Genomic DNA, 23,005 nt, shown 5'->3' with positions numbered 1-23,005 from the left:
GCCATGACAAGCCCAACCGGAGGGCTGGAGAGGACTAGAAGGACAGACGGGGCGTGCAGCCTCTTCCGCTTGGAGCCCGGAAGGGTGATGTGGCTGCGGCACCGCCGGCATCGCTATGGTAAGAAGTTGGGCTGCTGGGTCGCGGTTGAGCTTCAAGACGGGGTTGTGGATCTGGTCTAGGGCTAGAGGTTGTGCGGCAGCCCGGGGTGTGTGGGCCCAGGCTGAGAGGCTGTGGAGCCACGCGGTCACTGCCCGACCAACCAGAGAAAATCTAGATGGACTGTCCAAGGAAGACCCCTGGGTCGCGGAGCTCGCCCCTCAAGCAAAGGCCGCTTTCCTACTTTGTTTAGACAAAAAAATGCCTTGGTGTGTCTTAACTCGTTGGCTACGTAGATTTTCCCTGGTCATCGATCCTTAGAGGCATTAGAGCTTCTCGAGTTTCCGCTTGTTTTCTTGCATCTCCTTATCTCGCCCTAGGTGCTTGACTCTGGTGTTATTGTTTGATTTTGAGGGAGAGGTTCCTTTGGCACACACCTCTGTATCTTCGTTTTCATCTGTTCGGTCAGTAGCCTCTCAGGGCCCCTCCCACATCTTTCTCTCAACTTTGAAGATGCTACTTTACAAGCTATAGGTTTAAGACTTCTCTGCAAAGGTGGATTGCTTTTCTAAGAGCTTAATATACTTATTGGAGTGATGTCTAGCCTCAGGCCTTCCTCCTGTTTTACCTCCAAGTCCATGTGCCAAATGTTGTGTATATTTCTGGGCAAAAGATGCATGCCTGCGAGTAGACTCAAAAACAACTGTGACTCCAAAAAGCTTGAGTCTCCATGTGAAAAATGATGAGCCTGTGTTCACAGAAGTTGCTGCAGAATCCCATATAGCAGTAAGTCAGTCTCTTCTCTGGACGAGTTTACCACCTGATGGAGAAAATAGCAGTTGAGACTAGGAAGACTGTCACTCTTAATTCTTTTACATCTTTCTAGAACATGATTACTCGTAGTGCAAGTCAAAGATAACTTTTTATCATCTCACTGTCACATAGACTAGCTAAAAACAAGATGCATTATACTGTGCTTAAGATCAGAAGTATATAAACTATCTTGTCATGCTTTTTCCAAAAGTAGCAAATGCTTTCTCTTATTAGCATGGCCTATGTTCCAGGCTCTGTTCAAAAAATCAGTTTATAAGATTGGAAATATCAAGTTCACAACAGCTTCTAAGTAGATGTTTACAAGTGAAAACAGTGAAACACTAAGAGGCTGACTTGCCTCGGATCACACACCTAGTGAATTGTAAAGCCAGGACTCAAACTTAGTGCCAGAAACCTTCCTGCTGATAGAAACACAACATAACTGAGGATAAAATAAGTCTTAGTGATTTGTTCCTTACACACACACACACACACACACACACACATATATATATATATATATATATATATATATAAAAATCAGATATAGGTAGAAAACAGAAACAACTGCCAGGTGGTTTTTTTATTCCTGTGAGCTTGGGATGTCAGAAGTACATTGCTGTTGGCAGAGCTACGAAGTGAGGTTTCAAGAAGGCTAACTTGGCAGTTTAAGAAATGGATTAGTGTCTCAGTATCTTTGAGTTTGCACCTAAACTTGGTTTGTTTTTGAGGTAACCTACTGGTAATGACTTAATGAACCTGGATTACTGTATTTTAAAGAATCTTTTAAAAAAGCCTTTCAAGGACAAAATGTTTATCAGCAGTAATTATTTACAACTCTCAGCATGAACAGTAATTGTAGCTCTTGTGAATTGATACTTTTAAAGAATTTCAGAATGCCTTGTTCCTGCCTAAGGCATAACATCCTTCAATGTTCCTCTCATGTCTTATCTCTTTCCAAAAAGCCTCCCTTGACCCCTTCTATTTTCTTCTACTCTCTTTAAGTATGTATAGGGATATTCCTAGTCCCTATGTATACCTCCAGTATCCCTCTAGCATAACCCTTTTCACAAAAAACAGCAATAACAAGCCCAATCGGAGGGCTGTTGCCTACATTTCTCCCTCTCTAGGCAGAGTTCCTAGAGACTAAGTCTTTTAATCTACATTCACAGTGCTAACTAGAGTTAGTATTCCATTAAGAGTCTGGAGATACAAACATGCTCGGCGCCTTCAATGATTTCACAGTCCAGTGGGGGAGATTATTAAATAAGTAAATTCCATCTTTTGTCTGCTATGATGTAGCATGTAGTGGAAAGAGCATGGGTTTAGACTGAGCCAAACAGGGTTAGAATCATTCCTAGTTCCCATGCTTTACTTGGTTAACCGTAAGGGAGTTTACTTTCACGTCTTTTTATTGTGGTGCTAAGTGATTTTCACAAACTCTGCAAAGTAGGAATGACTGCTCACACTACATAATTAAACTGAATCTCAGAGAATAGGTGTGAAATGTTTTCTCTCATAGCAGAAGATATGTAGAAAATAATTAAACACAGTGGAAGGAATACTATTGGCTGGGAACTGCTTGGGAGATGTCCCCAAGAAAGAAAGTAATTCTCTCACCTGCATTTTAAAGATTGAGTATTTGGGAAGAAGTCATTAGCTAGAGGTGGGACAGCAATCTGTGTCCCATAGAGAAAGAAAATGGCAGTTACGGAAACAAAACGCATGAAATTCAATAGTTGCATGAAGCCTCAATGTGGCAGGAATAAAAGAAAAGAAGTTAAGTATAGTAGACTGGTGATATGTGAGGCTGGAAAGATTGGGGCCGGATTTTGAAGAACTTTGTGCCATGCCAAAGACTTTATATTTTGATGATATTTAATTGCTTACTTGATAAAGGCTTTGGAGCAGGGAAATAAAAGATGTGCATTTTAGAAAACCAACTAGTAACAACATGGAGAGAGTATATTTAAATAGAGAAAGATTAGAATCTGGGAGACCAGGTTGAAAACAAGTACAGTAATTCAGTTATACGATGATTGAATGTCTCAATTCTGATGAGCAGTTGGGTTGAAAGGAAAGGAAAACTATGAAAATGATTTTGAAGGTACTTAGTGAAGGGTGATGAAGCACAGCTCCAGCTTGGATGATTTTTTGGACAGGAAAGAAATACAGCAGATCTTTGATAACATTTATGAGGAAGAAACTCCATTCCCAGTTGCTGTGTGGACTTTGCACGTTGTCTTCTTGTCTGTTCTTCTCATGTCTTCATGGATTTTCTCTGGGAACTCCAGTTCTCTCCACCCCGTCATCCCAGAGATATATACATTAGGTTTGTTGAGGTGTCTGCACTCTCCCAGTTTGAGTGCTCTGCACTGGAATGACGTTGCATACTCCAAGCTACTGGGATGGCTCTTGGCACCTACAACACTAAACTGAAATAGGTGAATAGCCAGTTATCTTACTTGTTTTTATTAATCTTTCTTAAGTGAATGTTTAACTCACATTTATTTCAGAGTTTAATATCAGAAGTGTTTTGATATTTATTTGGAAGTTTGGTGGTGTTTTTGTGACCAAAAATATGCCATCAGAACTTAACTCTTGTTTATATCAATTCACCTATAGTAAAATTGGTTTTGTTACACATCTTTTGGCTTACAGTTGTATTTTAGGACCTATGGATGACCTTAAGTGAGGACTTACTGTATTGGTTAAGCACCTACTCTGACAGGTGTTTCACATACAAAGTTTTATTAAAGACTTATTAGCCATATAGTTCATATGAAGAAACAGCTGCAGAGTGCTAAGTGTCTTGCCCAAGATTACGCTGCTTATAAATAACAAAGCTAAGATTTAAACTTAACAGATTTGTCATCAAATACTGTGCCCTTTCTACTATGCAACAATACCATTAATTGCACAAAAAATTTAAGAAGAAAAGCAAAGTTTATATGTCCGGAGTAGGTGAGGCGGTAGCAGTTTAGACAATAATTCTGTTGCTAGTATTACTTTTGCATCACCCATGAAAATGTGATGCATGAAAACAGCATCACAGTTGAAAAGCAAGTATCTTAGTATTATAAAAATAGTTCCCACCTCATGAACCCATGAAAGGGTTCCATGAACTACACTTTGATAACCACTGCATTAGACTAGTAGGAATCTGATGTGGGTACTGATCTTCTCTAACAAAGTTTTTGAATACTGATTGCAAATAAAAACTTCAGGAGGCTGAGGCAGGCATTCAAGACCAGCCTGACCAGCATGGTGAAACCCCATTTCTACTAAAAATACGAAAAAAATAGCTGGGTATGGTGGCATGTGCCTTTAGTCCCAGCTGCTTGGGAGGCTGAAGCAGGCTAATCGCTTGAACCCAGAAGGTGGAGGTTGCAGTGAGTCAAGATCACGCCACTGCACTCCAGCCTGGGCAATAGAGCAAGACTCCATCTCAAAAAAAAAAAAAAAAAAAAAATTCCAGGGAGTTTTAGGAAACTACGGATGCCTAGACCAGTTAAATCCAAATTTCTGGGCAGTGATGGCTTTTTAAGCTCCAAGTGGTACTAATAAGCAGTTAGATTTCATACCATATGATAGGACATTTTATCAGTCTCTGTCTTTTCTCAATTGCAAGGTCAAAGTACTTTTCTTTACAGCAGGCTTTGCTCTTTGTCCTTCAGAACGCTTTCTCTGGTCCAGTATTTATCAAAGACATATATGAAGCATTTATTCTAATTTTTTTCACTCTGTCATTCATTATTGTTTTGTGTATACCTTCTCTTAATAACTCTTGACACCCATTTGCCTTATCTTTAGGTCTGAGGTGTATGTAAAATAGCTCCAATATGAAGTAGCACAAACATAGCAAATTAATTGTAGGTACTATGATAATGAGATGAAAATAACTATAAAATCAGTGTTGCCAATAGAAAACAGAGTTCAGTTGCTGCTACTCTATACTGTAGTTTTACTCATATCCATGAAAGTTCTTAAGTGGAAAGTATTAAATAGAAAAGGTCTCTGTACATTTTTGAAATAGGACTGGTGAGAACAAATGGTTATTTAATCCATCGCCCTCATTTTACAAATGAAATGAAACTGACAAGTAGAGATGTTGATTCATCTAAGGTCAAATTTATATATTTGGATTACTTCGTTAACCCAAATATTTAGCGGCCACTGGTGCTGAGAGGAGATGGGTGATGGGCGTATCTAAATATTTATCAAGCCTGATTTCTTGGTCTCTAATTAAACTGAGGTTACTTGTCTATTTGGTACAATATCACCCTACCACATGATAAGCAACAAAGTTTAAATTTTCTATGCTGATAATGTCAGAAGAAAATGTTGATAATTTTTATGTATTAGTGGAAATCTTTTCAAAGAATTCTGGTCACTTATTTTGGGCAAATTAGATATATGTGTGTTTGTTCATTCATATGCAGGCGAACATCCTTACATTTTCATGTTTTCCATTTTAAGAGACTAGTTGGAAATGCTGACCTGACCTAGATTTTGTAAATGATAAATGCTGACCCACTTTTCTAGTGCTGAATAATTTTATCACAGTTAGGTCAGGAGTGTCATTTCTGTGTTTCCTTCCACCCCCAAAAAAGGGATAAACTAATTTCATGTAAAAGAAGTAAGTATTAATATAAGTAAAATTGTTACTGTTTTGGAGTTCAGAATGTTGTCTTTCATATTCAATTCTTATTTTAAAGTGCACTTCAATAAAGCTGGAGGAATTAGTATGTCAATAAAAATTTATTTCCCATATAGGAAACAGTCAACATTTGAAGCTCCAACACAGTGTTATATATAAATAAGGCCCTTAATCAACAACTCTGTTAAACAATTTGTTTGGTAATCCTAAAAATAAATAAGCTACATAGTGCCCAAGTGATCCAAGACTAATGAAAATACCGTAGGTTTAGTCACCCCTTTCTGCAGATTAAATATGGTTAGTAACCAGTCATTGGGCACTCTAGGCACAGCATGTTTGGCATATTGATGTGTACATTTCTTCTGCTTTTCTCATTGTTTCTTTTTGTACTTATATATTGCTTGGATAATTCCTTTTTTCTTCTTCTATTCCTAATGTTTTCAGTGGCTTCTTTTTAAGATTTCTTATTTGAAAGTTTTGTAAATAAATACCTTGAGCTCTTACACTTAGAAGTTTTTTTTTTTGTCTTTTAAAAAATCTCCTATATTGAATTCTTACTCATAATCAGACTTAATGAATATAGTTTTAGTATTCAGAAGTGACTCTGAATATGAGAAATTATACCTTAATAGATAAAATGATAAAAAGAATCTGAAAAAAATATTTCTAACTTTTCAAATAGACTTGAGAATAGAATGTTTTTTAGAAGTTTGTCAACATTGTAAGTAATTCTTTGTCTAGAACACTTAGCTTTGCATTGACCAACCTCCATCTATTCATTGATTAATTATTGCATCTCCTGTAGTGATGGTCAAATAAAGTCTGTGAGTCATTTTTATTATTTCAAAACACCTAACCAAATGTGACTTCAGAATGATGCAATAAAATAAATGACTCATCAAGTTTATTTCCTTCCAGTTTGGATAACTTAACAGTGCAATAACACTAGTTGTTTCAAGCATATCAAAAGATCTCTTTGACCGTGAGTCCTCAGATAAGTCTAAGTCTACAGTGCAGAGGATTAATAAAAGAGCCCTTGAAGACAAATCGTTTGGGGGCCTCCATTGTTATGTTTTAGAAGAATGGTGTAGCTCTCAGAGTAATGATCAAGGTAACCTGCCTACTCAATCTTAGAGATCTTTTGAAAGTGTGTATCTTACAAATTAAAAGAAATCAGAACACACACTCTCCAGTGTGCAAGCACCTTCAAGGCTTGCTCCTTGCTACTTAATAGAACATCTGAATTCCAGGAGGTGATATAAGATGTGGATACTAAATGGAAATTACCTCAGGTCTTTATTTTACCCTGCAGCCTAGGTCCTTAACATAAATATAAGGAAATTTGCATCTTTCTACTTGATTTTCCAAAATATTATTGAGAAGTAAACATAAATGCAAAGCTGTCAATGGAGGTTTCTCATGAAGAGTTAACAACATATTGTATTCAGCAATCTGATCTACACTGGATTTTGAATGTGCATTTTTACTTTGGAGTCCAATTATGCTCTTGGATTTGTTAAAATGTTCATTATTGCCAATTGTATTCAAGTTTCTGTTCATTTAACATTTTTCAGTGACTTCCCTGTGTACTATTTTAATAGTCACAAGGAATTGATAAAAACCTAAATAGAATAGAGAAGACAATCACAGTACAGTATGATGTGTGCTATCGCATACATGTTGTGTGTATGTATTATATACATTACAAAAATCCTGACTCTGCTTGGTATGGAGAGTGGAGACAAGGGAAGACATGAGGAGGTGAATCTTGAGTTGAGGTTGGATGAATGAGTCAGTTCACCAAGCAGGCAAGAACAGATAGCGTGTGCAAAACTCACAGAGTACCTTGAAAGGTTTCATGACTTAAAGGCTCTGAAAAAAATTAAACAAGGTAAATGAATTTGACTTATCACCTTTTTATCATCTTTTCCTCTATTTTGTGATTAAATATGCTTACCTTTTTTTTAGCTTCCTCCCTTCCCTTTTAATGACATTTTTCTATTGAAAATTGCCATCATTTTTTCACTGAAGAGGAACATCTGTTTCCTTTAACCCTGAAACTAAAATTTTATATCACCAGACAACAGATGCTAAGCATTAAGAGGAATGCTATAGGTGGCAGGCTAATGTCCATAAGTTAGAAACATACTTTTGACCAGAGTCTGGGTACATCTAAAAGACTTACCACCTAAGATTATTTGTTTTAAATTTTAGAGTCCATAAACCCCCAGAACGAAGTTGTATATATCATATATTTCATGCTTGTAAATGGTTTTCATTTGTAAATGGTTTTGCACATAAACATATAAACACTCTACTTCTTTAATAATAGGCATGTTTTTAAGTGCCTTTTTATCTTCTATTATGAAAACATTCAAACATAAAAAGGTAGAAGTCTATAATGAACCCTCATATTCTCAGCGTTTTATCGCCAACCCTACCCCTCTCCCACCACACAAGCACTGGATTATTTACAAACCAATCCTGGACATTATATCATTTAAGCATGTTTCTTTAAAAAGGCATTTGGAGAAGGAAAGAGAACACATTACAAAGTCATGAATTTATATACTGCACTAGGAAGATGATAAACCTACTTTGCAGATTTCTTTTCCAACCATTTTACTGTAGGAATCTTTTTGCTTAAAGTAAGTTTCTCACTATTTCCTGAACATGCTAATGACTTTTTCTGTGGGACGTTTTGCCACGTTTTTTACTCTCTGGAGCCTGCTGTCTGCCCATCTAAATGGTGCCCTTTCAAGGTTTGACTCTGTTCCTGCTTTCTCCATGAAGCTTTTCCTGACTTTTTCTTATGAACATGACATTCTTTTGTCTACATAGCTCACTTCCACATTCCACAATGAGTTGCTATTTACTTTTTAAAGTACATGTTCTGTTTTAACTTGATTATAACTGCTATGTGCCTCAGTCTCATGTATAAAATACAGGTCATAACGTCTACCTCAGATACATGAGGATAACATAAAACAAGTACTCAGTGAATATCAGTAATTATTATTGTTAGCCATAAACTCCTGCAGGGAAGGAATCATACTATGTGCCTTTGTTTTTGTTTTTGTTTTGACACAGAGTCTCACTCTGTCGCCCAGACTGGAGTGCAGTGGCATAATCTCGGCTCACTGCAACCTCTGCCTCTCGGGTTCTTGCAATTCTCCTGCCTCAGCCTCCCAAGTAGCTAGGACTACAGGCACACACAGCCACACCCGGCTAAGTTTTTGTATTTTAGTGGAGATGAGTTTCACCGTGTTGCCCAGGCTGGTCTCTAACTTCTGATCTCAGGCAATCCGCCCACCTCAGCCTCCCAAAGTGCTGGGATTACAGGCGTGAGCCATGGCACCCGGCCCCGTGTGCCTTTTATTAAATCCCCAGTGCCTCATTTCCCAAAGTGGATACTAAATACACAGTTATGTTGGCTGGGAGAAAATCTTTATTTGCTATGAGGTCATTATCCAATATTATTTATTAATATATTCATATACATGTTCAAAATACGACCTTTGAAAGATAAGCATTGTGAGATACTGTGCTTTTTATCTAGAATTGATCATTAGCTAATTAGTTGATATATGTTATAAAATGTATATCACTGGCTTTCACAGGTTTAAGTTTAAAACCAAAGCTATATTATCTTTGTTATAGCCATTTAAAAATGCATAAAAAAACTAGTATTAAACTGGTAATTACAAATCATTTTTGTCTTTTTCAGATTATAAAAGCACTTAGACAATTTGAGAAATCCAGAAAAGTTGAGAATTAGATTAAAAACTATTCAGAGATGGCCGAGCATAGTGGCTTATGCCTGTAATCCCAGCACTTTGGGAGGCTGAGGTGGGCAGATCACTTGGGAATCCGGTGTTCGAGACCAGCCTGGCCAGTGCAGCAAAACCCCGTCTCTTAAAAAAAAAAGATACAAAAATTAGCCAAGTGTGGTGGCACATAAATTTAATTCCAGCTACTGGGGAGACTGAGGCAGGAGACTCACTTGAACCAAGGAGGCAGAAGTTGCAGTAAGCCAGGATCACACAACTGCACTCCAGCCTGGGCAACAGAGCAAGATTCTGTCCCCCATCCCCCCAAAAAAACTATCCAGAGATAATCACAGCATTTTCCTACCTTCTTTGCATAAAGGTTTGCATACCTTAAGATATGCTGTCTGTGAAATCTTTGGTCCCCTTTTGCCTACCGCTTAGCATTGTGCATAAGCACTTTTTGTCATTGAGAATATTGGTAAATAATGTGTGTGTGTGTGTGTGTGTGTGTGTATATATATATATTTTTTTTTTTGAGACAGTCTTGCTCTGTCGCCAGGTGCCAGACTGGAGTGCAGTGGCGCCATCTCGGCTCACTGCAACCTCCGCCTCCCAGGTTCAAGCAATTCTCCTGCCTCGGCCTTCCGAGTAGCTAGGACTACAGGTGCGTACCACCATGCCCAGCTAATTTTTGTCTTTTTTTAGTAGAGACGGGGTTTCACCATGTTGGCCAGGATTGTCTCGATCTCTTGACCTGGTGATCCACCCGCCTTGGCCTCCTAAAGTGCTGGGATTACAGGCATGAGCCACCGTACCCGGCCACTGTAATAATGTATATATTTTCTTAATTTTTTCAGTAGTTTGCATATATTTATCACAAAAATACATAAAAGATTAAAAAGGACATTGGAACAGTTTTTGTCTGTTTAAGATTTTCCTGGCTATTCTTGCTTTATTTTTTCCACATGAACTTTAGAATTCGTTGTCTGTTTAAAACATAATTTGTTAGGGCCAGGAGCAGTGGCTCATGCCTGTAATCCCAGCAGTTTGGGAGGCCGAGGTGGGCAGATCACGAGGTCAGGAGTTTGAGACCAGCCTGTACAACAAGGTGAAACCCCGTCTCTACTAAAAATACAAAAATTAGCTGGGCTTGGTGGCACGTGCCTGTAATCCCAACTACTCAGGAGGCTGAGGTAGGAGAATCAATTGAACCCAGGAGGTGGAAGTTGCAGCAAGCCAGGATCGCACCACTGCACTCCAGCCTGGGCAACGGAGCGAGACTCTGCCTAAAAAAAAAAAGGATAACTTGTTGGATTGGGTTCACTTTAAATGTATAGGTTGTCTTTACAATGTTGCCTTCCAGTTTAAAAACCTGGCTTACCAGTTTTCTTAATCCATGTTATGTTGCTATTTTAAAAAACTGAAATTGGGTAATCAATTATGAAAAAACGTTCATTTAGCTCACAGTTGTGCAGGCTAAGAGGTTGGGGCTTGGCCCTCCTTCTGGGGAGGGCTTTTATGATTCATCACAACATGGCTAAGAAGGTTAAAGGGGAAACAGATCTGCTGAAAAGGAGGGAGGAGCATCATGGCTTTATAACCACTATTCTCTCAGGAAAGAATTTATTTCCTGGAAAACAAATCCAGTCTAGTGAGAGTGAGATCTCACTAACTGGAGAACAGCACCGTGACATTCATGGGAGATCTACACCTCCCAACCCAAACACCTCCCACTAGGCCCCAAGTCCCAACACTACCATACTGGGGATCAAATCTCTACCTCAGCTTTGGTGGACACAAAAACAAAAAACCATATCTAAACCACAGCAACAGCCTCTTCTACTTTTATGTTCTATCTATTTTAAGGTTTTGTCAGTTTTTTTCTTTGATGCCAATGTTGCACATTTCTTGTGAAGCTTATTTCTAGATATTTTAGCTGTTTGTTCTGGATGCTGTCTTTTTCCATTGTCTTTCTTCTGAATAATGTGATTATCAAGGCTATTGAGGTATATGTTTTAATTATGTACTCAGCCACCTTACTCAGTTTCCTTTACATCTGTAATTGTTTTTCACCAGATTCTTTAGGGCTTTTCAGCCACAAGTACCAATTTTACGTAACTAAGTTTTGTTATAACTCTTACGCTTTCATTTTTTTTTTTGTTTATGTTTTAGGAAGTGCCTCTAAGTTTAGTAAACAAGCATATTGCTGGCAGTTGTGTGAGATTGACATATTTTTATCTACCTGTATATGATGAAAATGTTATTCATTGTTATATATACAGTCATATTCTTGCACTTTCTTAATTTAATTTTATTTTTTCAACTGTCTCTTTTTGGGCTTCTACTGTGAGACAAGCACATGGTTGGTGCTGGAGAGTCAGAATCTGATAACCTAATAACACAATGTCCATCCTTCAGAGATGAGTATTATAATAAAGGTATCAGTTTGCGATGAGAATAGAAAAGAGAGTTCTGCATAAAATAAGAGAAAGGAAGTAACTGGATTCAAGGACACTTTCTTTAAAAGGTGATGCTTCAGCTGAATTTTGAATAGAATAAGTCCACCTCCATTTACTTTAACTGGAAATCTATGATTTTGTTTGACTATGGAAACTTACGAAACTTAACGTTTCTTAGGATTCTTGTGTTAAATTTTAACTTTTGGACTAAGAGTGGAACTATTAAATACAAGCTAAGTATCTTTTATCCAAAATGCTTGGAACTAGAGTGTTTTGGATTTCAGATTTTTTCTGGATTTTGGAATAATTGGATTATACTTACTCATTGAACAGCTAATCAGAAATCCAAAATGCTCCAATGATCATTTCCTTTGAGCATTATTTTGGCACTCAGAAATTCTGATTTTGGAACATTTTGCATTTTGGATTAGGGATGTTCAGTCTGTAATGAATAACTTTTAAAAAACCAACAGTGAAAGAGCAGGTGCTTGTTTCTTTCTCCAAAATCTATTAGCCTTGTATTTGTCAACTCGTGGAAAATGATAGCTTAAATTTAAGGGATGTTTATCCCAGAAACAATTCAGAATTAAATGAAACTTTAGTCAGCATTTAAGTCTGTCTCTCCATCATCCACCCAGTCAAAGACTTAGAAAAGCTAGTAACTTCACTGAGGTCATAAAACCAACTATTGTCAGAGCTTGAAGACTGGAGAAGACCTCAAGATTCTGGTTTTAAGTGTTGTCAGACTTGTCATTCTGCTTGTCTTCTTGAAGAAATAAAAGCATCATTCTAAATGTGGAACTGTCGCATTTTTTTACCAATGCAGTTTTTCTTGTGATATTAATTTTTCTTTTTTTTTTCTTTTTAGTCTGCCATTTTCAATTTTCAGAGTCTATTGACTGTAATCTTGCTGCTTATTTGTACCTGTGCTTATATTCGATCCTTGGCACCCAGCCTCCTGGACAGAAATAAAACTGGGTATGTTACTAATGATGTCTAATCACCCAAATTAATTCTTATAGATGTTGAATGTAAATTAACATATAAGTTATTAGATAATTTAATTCCTATGTGTAATTTGGTTTTGTAATAACTTTTTTCATTTTCTCCCTTTCAAAAATTCAAAAATTTTATATTCACTATATCTTATTAAATTAAAAGTTAAATTTCAGAAGTGACCTGAAATGTGTTAAGAGTAAAAAATAGCATGAGGGATTTAACCTACTGAAGGTGAATATAGATGTTAGTTGTCCATCATTTTTTATGATAATACACCATTTTCTTTGTAGACATTGTCTTCTCTTCATTCCACCTTTTTCGCTAAAGTCTCATTGCATTTATTCTTCAGTACTTCACCCATTTGTTGAAATTATTTGTTGCTTAGCTTATGCATGAGTCTTTCTATCCAAGTAGACAATTTCATTTCATCTTTCCCTTCTGTACCTGTTCACTTAGAATTAAAGTATATGGTAGACTCTAGTAAACACTTACTCCTATTGATGAGTGATTGGAATTCTAATACAATGCATAATGTCTATCTACTAAGATATTTAAGTGTTTATCTCATTAAAGATTAATTACATAGTAGTAGAATACTTTCCTTATGCTATTATGTAAATTCTTCAAAGCAATTAGGTTGCATGTGGAAATGCCTGCTCCTCATTCCTTTGGGAGCAGGAATATATTCATAACATGCTACATTAACAGAGGAGTTCTCAGGGCTGCCAACCTTCAAGTAAAGGTTGAGTGGTAGTATATTTCTCCCACATAAAAGACCAGAAAGAGCATCCTAGTTATACACTTTAAAATATGTACTAATACAGTCAACTTTTTGAAAGCTTTTTCTAAAACCTTTATTTCTGCTTATATACATATTAAGCACCATTTTATTTTGATTTATAACTAAGAATTATTTTGTGTAGAAGAAATTTGTATAGGCCTCTTATCGTTCTGTTAAAATTATGTGTTTTTATGAGACTCATAATAAACTTTTATTATAGTGAGAATATATACCATGGTTAGGTAGAGATATCTAGACAGATTGGATAAAACATTTTCTCGATTACTTCACTGTTTAAAATAACTTCCTTTTTTTGCTATTACATCAAATAATATCGAACTAAGCAGCAGAAAAAAAAAGATTGCTACATTGTCTTTATCCTGGTTTCATAGACCTGATAGCATTATCAACAAATACATTTATTGGTATTTAACCATAATAAAATAAGCAACATAATTACTAAATCAACTAACAGGGTGTGTGTGTTGTAATCCTTTTGTACCAGTTTCTTAATGATATTTACTTCTAGAATATTAGACCCTAAAAGACCATCAGTTTGTGATCTTGTGGTTTCAGACTATGTTCTGTGGCTCTATGTTTCCCATGGAGGCTCTTCAAGTGTCCTGTTCAGGGTCCCTCATCTGACTCCCTCAACCAGAGTAGCTTCACGTTATTAATGCATGTTTTAATCAGTGGGTTCTAGAATCAAGGAACCATGGCTTGCAAATGCCTAGCCTATTCCATTGTTTGATGAAGAAATGTTAGCCAATTTTAAGTGATACCTAGAGTTTGATACCTAGAGTTACCATCACATGTACCTTTAGCCTGTGTATGAACACAGTATGTGTAAGTCACCATTCTAAGGACTTTCTGTGTAATAATCACTCATTTCATCCTCATAATAACCCTTTGAGGGTGGGTACTGTTGTTAAAGAGATAATACCTTGCTCACAGTTATGCAACCAGTAAGTAGGATTGAATTTAAGCATAATCTGGCCTTTAGTTTATTTTCAGGCTAAAAACAGAAATAAAATTTTTTAGCCTGTCAGAATGTTCATACTTTGAAATAAACTCACGTTTTTGCTTATTTCATTTAATCTAAACTATATATATTCCAGTTCATAGCAGTTTCTATACATTGATGGTTGATATGCTAAGAGACCTTTTGCTTTGAAGTCAGGAACTTCAGAGGAAGAACTTATATAGAACTTAACAGAACCAGAATTTTCTGTCAGTCTTAACCATTCAGATATAATGATTCACTAGCCTGCCATCTCTTTTGACCAGAAAAAAGTATACTATACGTTTTTCTGGAATTTAAGTACTGTGATTTTGTTGAGCTAATAATTCGAATTTACATAACATAATATTAAGTTATCTTCATTTGTAACCATATGTAACACTATTTATAATTCTGTTATTTTGTCAGACCAACAAAGTAATGTCCTTAGTGTTACTTTTTCAGATATCTTTATTCATTGATAACTCAACTGGTCTTATTTTCAAAAATGATTTGTCGTACATGCCAAATAAGTGATAATTCCATATAATATGTAATTCATAATATATTCATTCATACAAATATAATATCTCCATTCTAGTACTTATTTCCACAATATGTGCTTTAAATGTCATATTTAGTGAATTTACATAAAGTGTCCCCTAAACTAGGAAATTTTTTACTTATATTGAAAATATAGACACATTTTTAATGCCTTCTTAGTAAATGACACAGATAAATAAATATCATCGTTGGAATTCATGATTATAGATTATTTAACTTTAGAACTACATTCTGTAAGAAATTAAATTTTAGTATAAATATTTTTGGTGTCACATTCAACCAAAAAAGGTTCATTTAACATTTTATCAAAATTGATGCTTAAATTGGTGTATACGTTTTCTGCTTTTGAAAGTATTTTAAGTTAACTGAATAGTAAGCTCTTATTCAAATTTTTGCCACTCATTAATTTGCCCTGGGTTTGACCTATGACACTATTTATATTCCAGTTCATAGCAGTTTCTATACATTGATGGTTGATAGGCTATTGTGTCCTACTTTCATACATAAATGGTGGCTCAACATCAAACAGATTTCAAATTTGAAGCCAAGTATTAAAGGTTGATATATTAATATACAATTAATTCTCTATATGATATCAAGAGAATGATTTACCTTTCTGAGTAATCAGTGGCTACTTTTTTCTTTTTTTATTCTATGCAGATTGTTGGGTATATTTTGGAAGTGTGCCCGAATTGGTAAGTGTCTAATTTGCCTCCATTTCTTCAGTTGTAAATTGTTGACCAATTTACTTATGTTATAGTCTCACAAATCAAATGTTAGTTTTAAACGGGCAGGCTTCCCAATTTTATGCATTTTTGCAAAAGTTTATAAGTCGTACCAAGCTCTTTTCCTTATGCTATTTAAAACCAGATTTGGGCCAGGTGTGGTGGCTCACACTGTAATCCCAGCACTTTGGGAGGCCAAGCTGGGCAGATCACTTGGGGTCAGAAGTTTGAGACCAGCCTGGCCAACATGATGAAACCCTGTCTCTTTTAAAAATACAAAAATTAGCTGGACATGCACACCTGTAATCCCAGCCACTCAGGAACCTAAGGCAGAAGAATCACTTGAACTTAGGAACAGAGGTTGCAGTGAGCCAGATTGCACCACTGCAGTCCAGCCAGGTCAACAGAGTGAGACTATGTCTCAAAATTTAAAAAAAGAATAAAACTAGATTTGGTGGATACTTCATTAACATAGTGATAGAAAAGTCTCTCTAATTTAGATATCAAAGTCTCTAATTTAGATATCAAATACCATGCATTCCAGGTACTGAGGAAAATAAATGTATGTGGTTTTATGCACACGTTCATAGTATAGAAGTATAGAGCATGCTGTTCTATATATTGTATACCATTTTGATAACGAGGATGTATTCCCATCTAATGAAGGGCTTTCTGAGCAGCCATCTAAACATAATCACTTTATTACCTTATTTTAAGTTATGGAATGTTTAACTGTTTCGTCTGTTGAACTCGTGTGGTCATAGCCGAACTGTTTGACTCAGGTTAAAGTATTACACTTGATCTTACCTAAAAGGCCAAAAAGCAATTAAAGTTTAGCTAGATAATGGTTGTCTTCCAGCTTTCAATGATAAGATTAGTAGCATCATACCTGTCTTTGTAGATAATCATATATTCCTATCCAGTTGTCCTGTGTATGTAACATTTAACACTGTGCCCAGCACATAGTAGACTCTGAAATGATTAAGTGAATGAATTAAAATGTATTTTATGCTGTCATTCATCAGTATTCTTGAATAATAAATTATACCCTTTTTTAACCTTTTTAATTAAAAAAAAAAAACTCCACGGCATTTGTACATATACCACTTGGACTGAAATTAAATGTTTCTTATCTGTCCTCTTTGGAATTACTTGCATGACCAAAGAAAAACTGTTTTCTTTTAGTACTCTTCTTCTAACATTGAATTTATGCATAACTACTTTTTTCTTTCATAAAGCTGTTAGACTTTTATAATGAAAAATATTTTTTCTACGTTTAACATTTAGTGTGGTTAGCCAGTCTGACAACAGCCTAAATTCTCCAAACTAATCCCTTTAAATAGCATGAAGAATTGAAGAATATCTCCATTAGATAAACTGTGTTCCCTTTAGAGTATTGTGTTTTATTTTTGTTTTAAACTTCTCAGAGATACGGAAAATTCAGAAGATGTCCATAAAGGAAGCATACTTAATGAAATTGAAAAATACAAACTGAGTATTTGTTATATAGGTATACCTCAGAGATAGTGCATGGTCCATCTCAAGAAACCATTTTCTTTGTTCATAAGAAGCAGTTACTTATTGATTCTGATTTTATCATGAGATTATTGTAATTCAGTCCCATATTCAGGCTCCCCTTCTAGTTAAAGTTCTCTTGCTCTTTTCACCACATCTGCAGTTACTTCTTCCATTGAAGTATTCAGTAAACCATGCTGTAAACAGATACTCTGTCATCCAGCCTTAATTGTTCCATTTCTAGAGCACAGGCAGAGCAGATTTAGCATAATTCTTAAAAGCTGTAGAATTTTCAGCAGGTGAATGAGCATTGACTTCAGCTTAAAGTCACCAGCTACATTAGCCCCTAACATGAGCCAGCCTGTCCTTTGAAGCGTAGAGGCCAGGCACTGACTTCTCCTCTGTAACTGCAATGCCATTTTTTCCAATAGAAGACTATTTTGCCTACTTGGAAATCTGTTGTTTAGTGTAGCTACTTTCATCGATGATCTTAGCTAGTTTCTGCGTAACTTGCTGTAGTAGTTTCTTACCATTTATCAAATAAGTTTGCCATCTTATATGAGCACAGTTTATGGTGCCCCACAGCAATTACAATGGTACCATGAAAGATCAATGATCACAGATCACCGTGAAAGATACAGTAATAATGAAAAGGTTTGAAATATTGGGCGAATTACCAAAATATGACACAGAGACACAAATTGAGCATGTGCTATTTTTAAAAAAAATGGTACCAGTAGACTTGCTCAGTGCAAGGTTGCCATAAACCTTCAGTTTCTTTTTTAAAGGGGCAGTATCTGCAAAGTGCAATAAAATGAAATATATCTGTACTTACAGATTTTTTTAAAGAAAACCTAGGAATTGATGTAATATATCTGAAGATGGTTATAGTATAAACTAGTCTTCAAATCTTTAAAGCACTATCTAAGGTTCATATGTTGTTAGCTATTGGAATAATTTTGAGAGCAGGTTTTCTTCCCTTAAGCTTTTAAAGATAGGCAAGACCCATTAATGATGGAAATTGTAAGCATAATACTAAATTATCCAGAAGTCCTTTCTAAATCTGTGATGATGAAATCATAAGATTCTTTGGCCTTTCTAGTTTCTTGTTATGGTAAATGAAAGTATAAGCATCAAGGGCTTCATAGAAAAGTAGTTCTTTCAAGGCTGTCATTCTAATATAATGACTATTGAAACAGACTTTATCTTCCAGAGAAATAAGTATGATTTTAACGTATTCAACTATTCTTCCTCAGTGTTCTCCCTTATGGTGATAGGTGTAAGAGTCTTTCTTTTGTAATAAGTATCATTACCTTAAACAGGTAAATTCACAGATGATACATCCTAGGTAAGTACTTACCAGTCTAGTACATTTGACAAAATAGAGAGACCGTTTTGATAGTCACAGCTGGACTCAGGGACAGATAGTGGGTAGAGGTCAGGGATGTTGCTAAGCGTCCTAGGATGCACAGGGAATCTATCACAACAGACTTATCAAAAGTTCAAAATGTCCATAGTACTGGAGTTGAGAAGGGCTGGTCTAGATTTACAGAAATCTGTGGTGCAGACTTATCCAGCACTCAGTTATGAACAATTGCAAACCCTGAAATAATAGGAGAAATCTTAAGCACTTCAAAAAGAACCAAGAAGAGAGTGACAAAATAGCATCCTCGATGATTAATACTGATAGTTAGTGGTAAATGTAAATACACACACACCAAACTGCATGCTTCAGAGACAAGTTACTCTGAAAAAGAATACAGCCAAGAAACAGTGGTAAGAATACCTCAAATAAAGTACAAAGAGAAAATAATGGAAGAGCAGGTCTGGAGTTAAGAGGCATTGTTTTCATCTCAGTTTTATTAAGTTGGTAATGCATAAAGAAAATATTAAAGTATTTTAAATCCATCTTATGTCATAAGAGAAGTGTATACAGTTCCATTTAGTAGCCAGCCCACACAGCCCTTTTGTTCAGTTATTACTTGAAAAGAGTACGGCTGAGTTTAAGGTATCTAGTTTGTGTCTTTTAATGATTTCCTGTAGTATGATCTATTTTTATGTCTAATTGTAAATAGTGTCTAATGTCTTTTTTTTTTTTTTGCTTTTTATTATTTTCATTTTCCTCTCTCGACTATATGAATGCCATAGGTTGAATGGTTCATTTTAAATGTTCATTCATGCCAATTATGTGAAAGCATTAGCTTTTCATTTTGGCAAAGTGACTTAGAAAATGTGCTGATATGCTGCTTTCTCAAGCATATGCTTCTCTCTTATCTTGACACAGAATATATCCACCAAGAAAGGATGCAATTTTAATGGGAAAAGACCTAGCCAAATCATCTTATCATGTTACACATCACATTACAGCAACTGTTTTACATTCACTTATGCAGACCTAAGACCAGACAAAAAGTAACATTTTTACCCTAGTTCAACCAAAGATGTTTAGCTCTACCACATGGCAGTCTCTTTTAAGAAAATTAAAAACAGGAAAATGAAATCCATATGTAAATTATAGCATTCTAAGTTGAAGGATGAGGAAGAAGGGAACTTCCTCAAAAATTAATTTTCACCATATGGAAAACTTAGGACAGTATTAATTTTTTTCCTTTAAGTATTGAATGAGACTATATGAGACAATGAGGGTATATAGCCCTAGTAAGAGTGACAGACTTGCTTACGAAGTCTTTCTGAAATTTATGTAAAAATGAGGTTGTTTTTGTTTTGTTTAGTGACTTGGGCTTTTTCCTCTAGGAGAATTAGCATTGTTTAAAAATTGTGATCCAAGATATTTTTTAATTTCTTTGTTTTCATTTGAGGTGATGGTATTGTAAAAACACTTTCGCTTTCTAGATATTTTTTTTTTTTAGCTGGAAGGCAGTCCATTAAATGTCTACAGATAGAACAAATACTTTCTGAAAAACCCCAAAAGTTTATTTTTTTGTAGATGTGTATAATATTTTCTATGGAAATTACTAAGCAGACACAAATATGTAAATTCAGTAACATGGCAGTGTAAAGTCAGGGAGGAAGATATAAAAATGAAAATGACCTTAAGAATGTTAGTTAATCAAGATGGTCAGGAAGAATGTTTTCTTGAGGTAGTTTGCTGAACTTGCTAAATGGAATAAGGAGTTTCATTAAGAGTCAACTTTAAACATTGTAGTAAAGCACAAGTGAAGGTAGTATAAACCATCTCTACTAGAGGATGCCAGGCACATACCCAAGATTATTTCTAGAAGTAGCTTCTTTTTCCTTTCTTACACTGCCCTCAGAGCAGCATATAAATGTCAGGTGCTTTATGAATTAGTATAGCCTTGCAATTATTGAAGGAACAAGAAAGAATGAGTTTGAGTTAACTCACAATGACATGATCTCTGTGTATTTGTAAGACAATTCACAAGCCAACTTCAGATTTACTTTATGTAAAGGAAAGCATCCAAATGTAAGCATTCCTTAAATGTATATGAAAAATTGACTCATACAGAAGTGGTTGGTTTTAGTTCTACTTTTCTAACCCAGAGTAAGCATACTATAAAAGATATGATACAAAATCTACCTCAGCAATAGTTATTTCTAACATGTTTTTCATTAAGCATTTTAATTTGTTCATTTTTAAAGTACAGTTTTATTGACCATCCTCTATTTTCATTTATGAATGCTCCCCCTTCCCTGTGCCTTTAAGTGTCATGAATTGCTACCAGTAAGGAAAAATAATCTGTTTCAAATTTCTTTTTAAGGGGTGAAATTTTATTCTTTTTATAGAAAGAAAATAAACAATACTTCTTTGGCCTCAATTGATTGAGATTGTTTCTCTTGGATCTCTGTCCTACATTCTGCATTGTATTTTTTAGTGTCTGAGTTTACACAGTGACAAAGAAATGATGCTTTCAAGGTTTTCTAAATATGTGAAGATAGTCTGGGAAATAAATTGATATATTAATAATTTAGCCCATTCTGTATTGTACTTCTTTTTATGTTGCATCTAGATTTTGTCCCTGCCCCATCCCCAATGTATGGGCCTCCTAGGGAAGAATGTTATCTTAATTCTTATGTATCCCTTCCTTGTAGTAAGTAATAACCTTATCATAGCCAGGTTAGCCACTCAGTTAATCAAGATGAATATCTCCTTTTTTTCCAACAGGTGAACGGAAGAGTCCTTATGTTGCAGTATGCTGTATAGTGATGGCCTTCAGCATCCTCTTCATACAGTAGCTGGTGAAAATGCTAGAATATAATTGCCGTCAGATTTCATTGTGAACAAGGACTTATTGCAGAAAATAATGGAAAGGATGGTTAACTCTTTTATCTCCGAACATTGAATGAGATACATTTGTAGATGCTGTTCTCTATTTTTATGTTATTGGACCAATGTTCTATATAAATAATCAAGATGTAACCATTTAATAGTCTGTAACAATCAACCTCAGTACTGTCACTACAATATTACATTCTGCAAATGTCATTCTGTTGTGTCAGATACCAAATTTTAGTGAGGTATCACTAAGGTACATAGTAGAAAACAAAATTGGTTAATTACTCATGTTCCTTTCACTGTGATTTGGAAATGATTTAATCTTTATAGAATGAGACCCTTTTGTGGACTAGCTTTTTTATTAAAATGGCTCAATTTGTGTTAATAAGGATTGTTTTCATATAAATAGTGCTTGCTTTTCCTCCGGGCACACCATTTTGATCATTAACCAGAGTACCTGTACTCTTAGCAAACTCTAGTTTATGACTATTTAAAATATTTAAAACAAGCTTATGGAGTTCTTAAGAAGGAAAATAAATGAGCTGTAACTTAAAAGTAGTATTGGGAAAATGTTGGTATTTAACATTAGTGGATTTAGACTAGCCAAATGGCATAGTAGGCTCTGAAACCTCTTGTCAAGTATAGGTAAGCATCTCTTGTGCATGAATTTTTACCAGAGAGCTGCCTGTCTGGAAAAACACAACATTCTTAGAATGAAAAAGACAATTATAAAGTAATTATCCTATATGTGTTTTTCATTCTTTTTAGTGTCTCATCTTCAAAAATGAAATATTTATTTTAATTGCCCTAAACAAACTGTATTTCTGTTTTGTTTTTTAAGGCACTTTAAATCCAGTTTGTGTTTCATCAGGTTGAACTGGAATCTCTTATTACTTTGGAGGTGATAAATAGTTTTCAAATCTACTGAATTGTATACTGTGGCATAAGTATCTTTGAGCTTTAATAGTGAAAGAAGACCTTCAATAATTTTTAGTCTAGGCAAGAGAGACATTAGGAATGTGACTTCTAAATTTTACAATAGAGCAGTTATTTTAAGTTCATGGTTAATATTTCTTAAGATTCAACTGAAATTCAGTTAAAATATCGAAGCTAAGAGGAACTTAAATCTTAGCTAAAAATTACCTGTTGTAGTATTACATTGTTTGCAGATATTAATTCACCATAAAGGCAAAATGAAGAAACTCTCCCTTTAAAAAAAAAATTATTTCCAAATTAACCTGCTAGTAGTTATTTATGCAGAAACAAAGCATGGAACTGAAAGCCACCTATTTTTATTTTAGACTGATTTAAACCACCTAGAATGGATTCTAGGAAACATCTTAAGTAAAGCTTGTGTGTTGCCTGTG

At 35.3% G+C, this 23,005-nt stretch overlaps 1 protein-coding gene and 1 non-coding gene across 2 annotated transcripts; both read left to right on the top strand.

Annotated features, from left to right (window-relative positions):
* Positions 1-18: 18 nt before the first annotated feature.
* TMEM167A (transmembrane protein 167A) lies at positions 19-23,005 on the top strand. Its single transcript, XM_012477574.2, has 4 exons — positions 19-118; positions 12,668-12,777; positions 15,804-15,838; positions 21,528-23,005. The coding sequence occupies exons 1-4, from the start codon at positions 116-118 to the stop codon at positions 21,596-21,598; spliced, it is 219 nt and encodes a 72-aa protein (XP_012332997.1). The 5' UTR covers positions 19-115; the 3' UTR covers positions 21,599-23,005.
* On the top strand, positions 13,436-13,570 carry LOC135275055 (small nucleolar RNA U109). The gene has a single exon (XR_010342769.1). It is a non-coding gene; the product is annotated as a small nucleolar RNA U109 (small nucleolar RNA).

The sequence above is a fragment of the Aotus nancymaae genome, unplaced genomic scaffold, assembly GCF_030222135.1.
Source record: "Aotus nancymaae isolate 86718 unplaced genomic scaffold, 86718_ANA_hifiasm-v0.15.2.pri h1tg000014l, whole genome shotgun sequence".
NCBI classification, from domain to species: domain Eukaryota; kingdom Metazoa; phylum Chordata; class Mammalia; order Primates; family Aotidae; genus Aotus; species Aotus nancymaae.
Note: the sequence above shows the minus strand (reverse complement) of the source record. Positions and strands in the feature narration are given on the sequence as shown.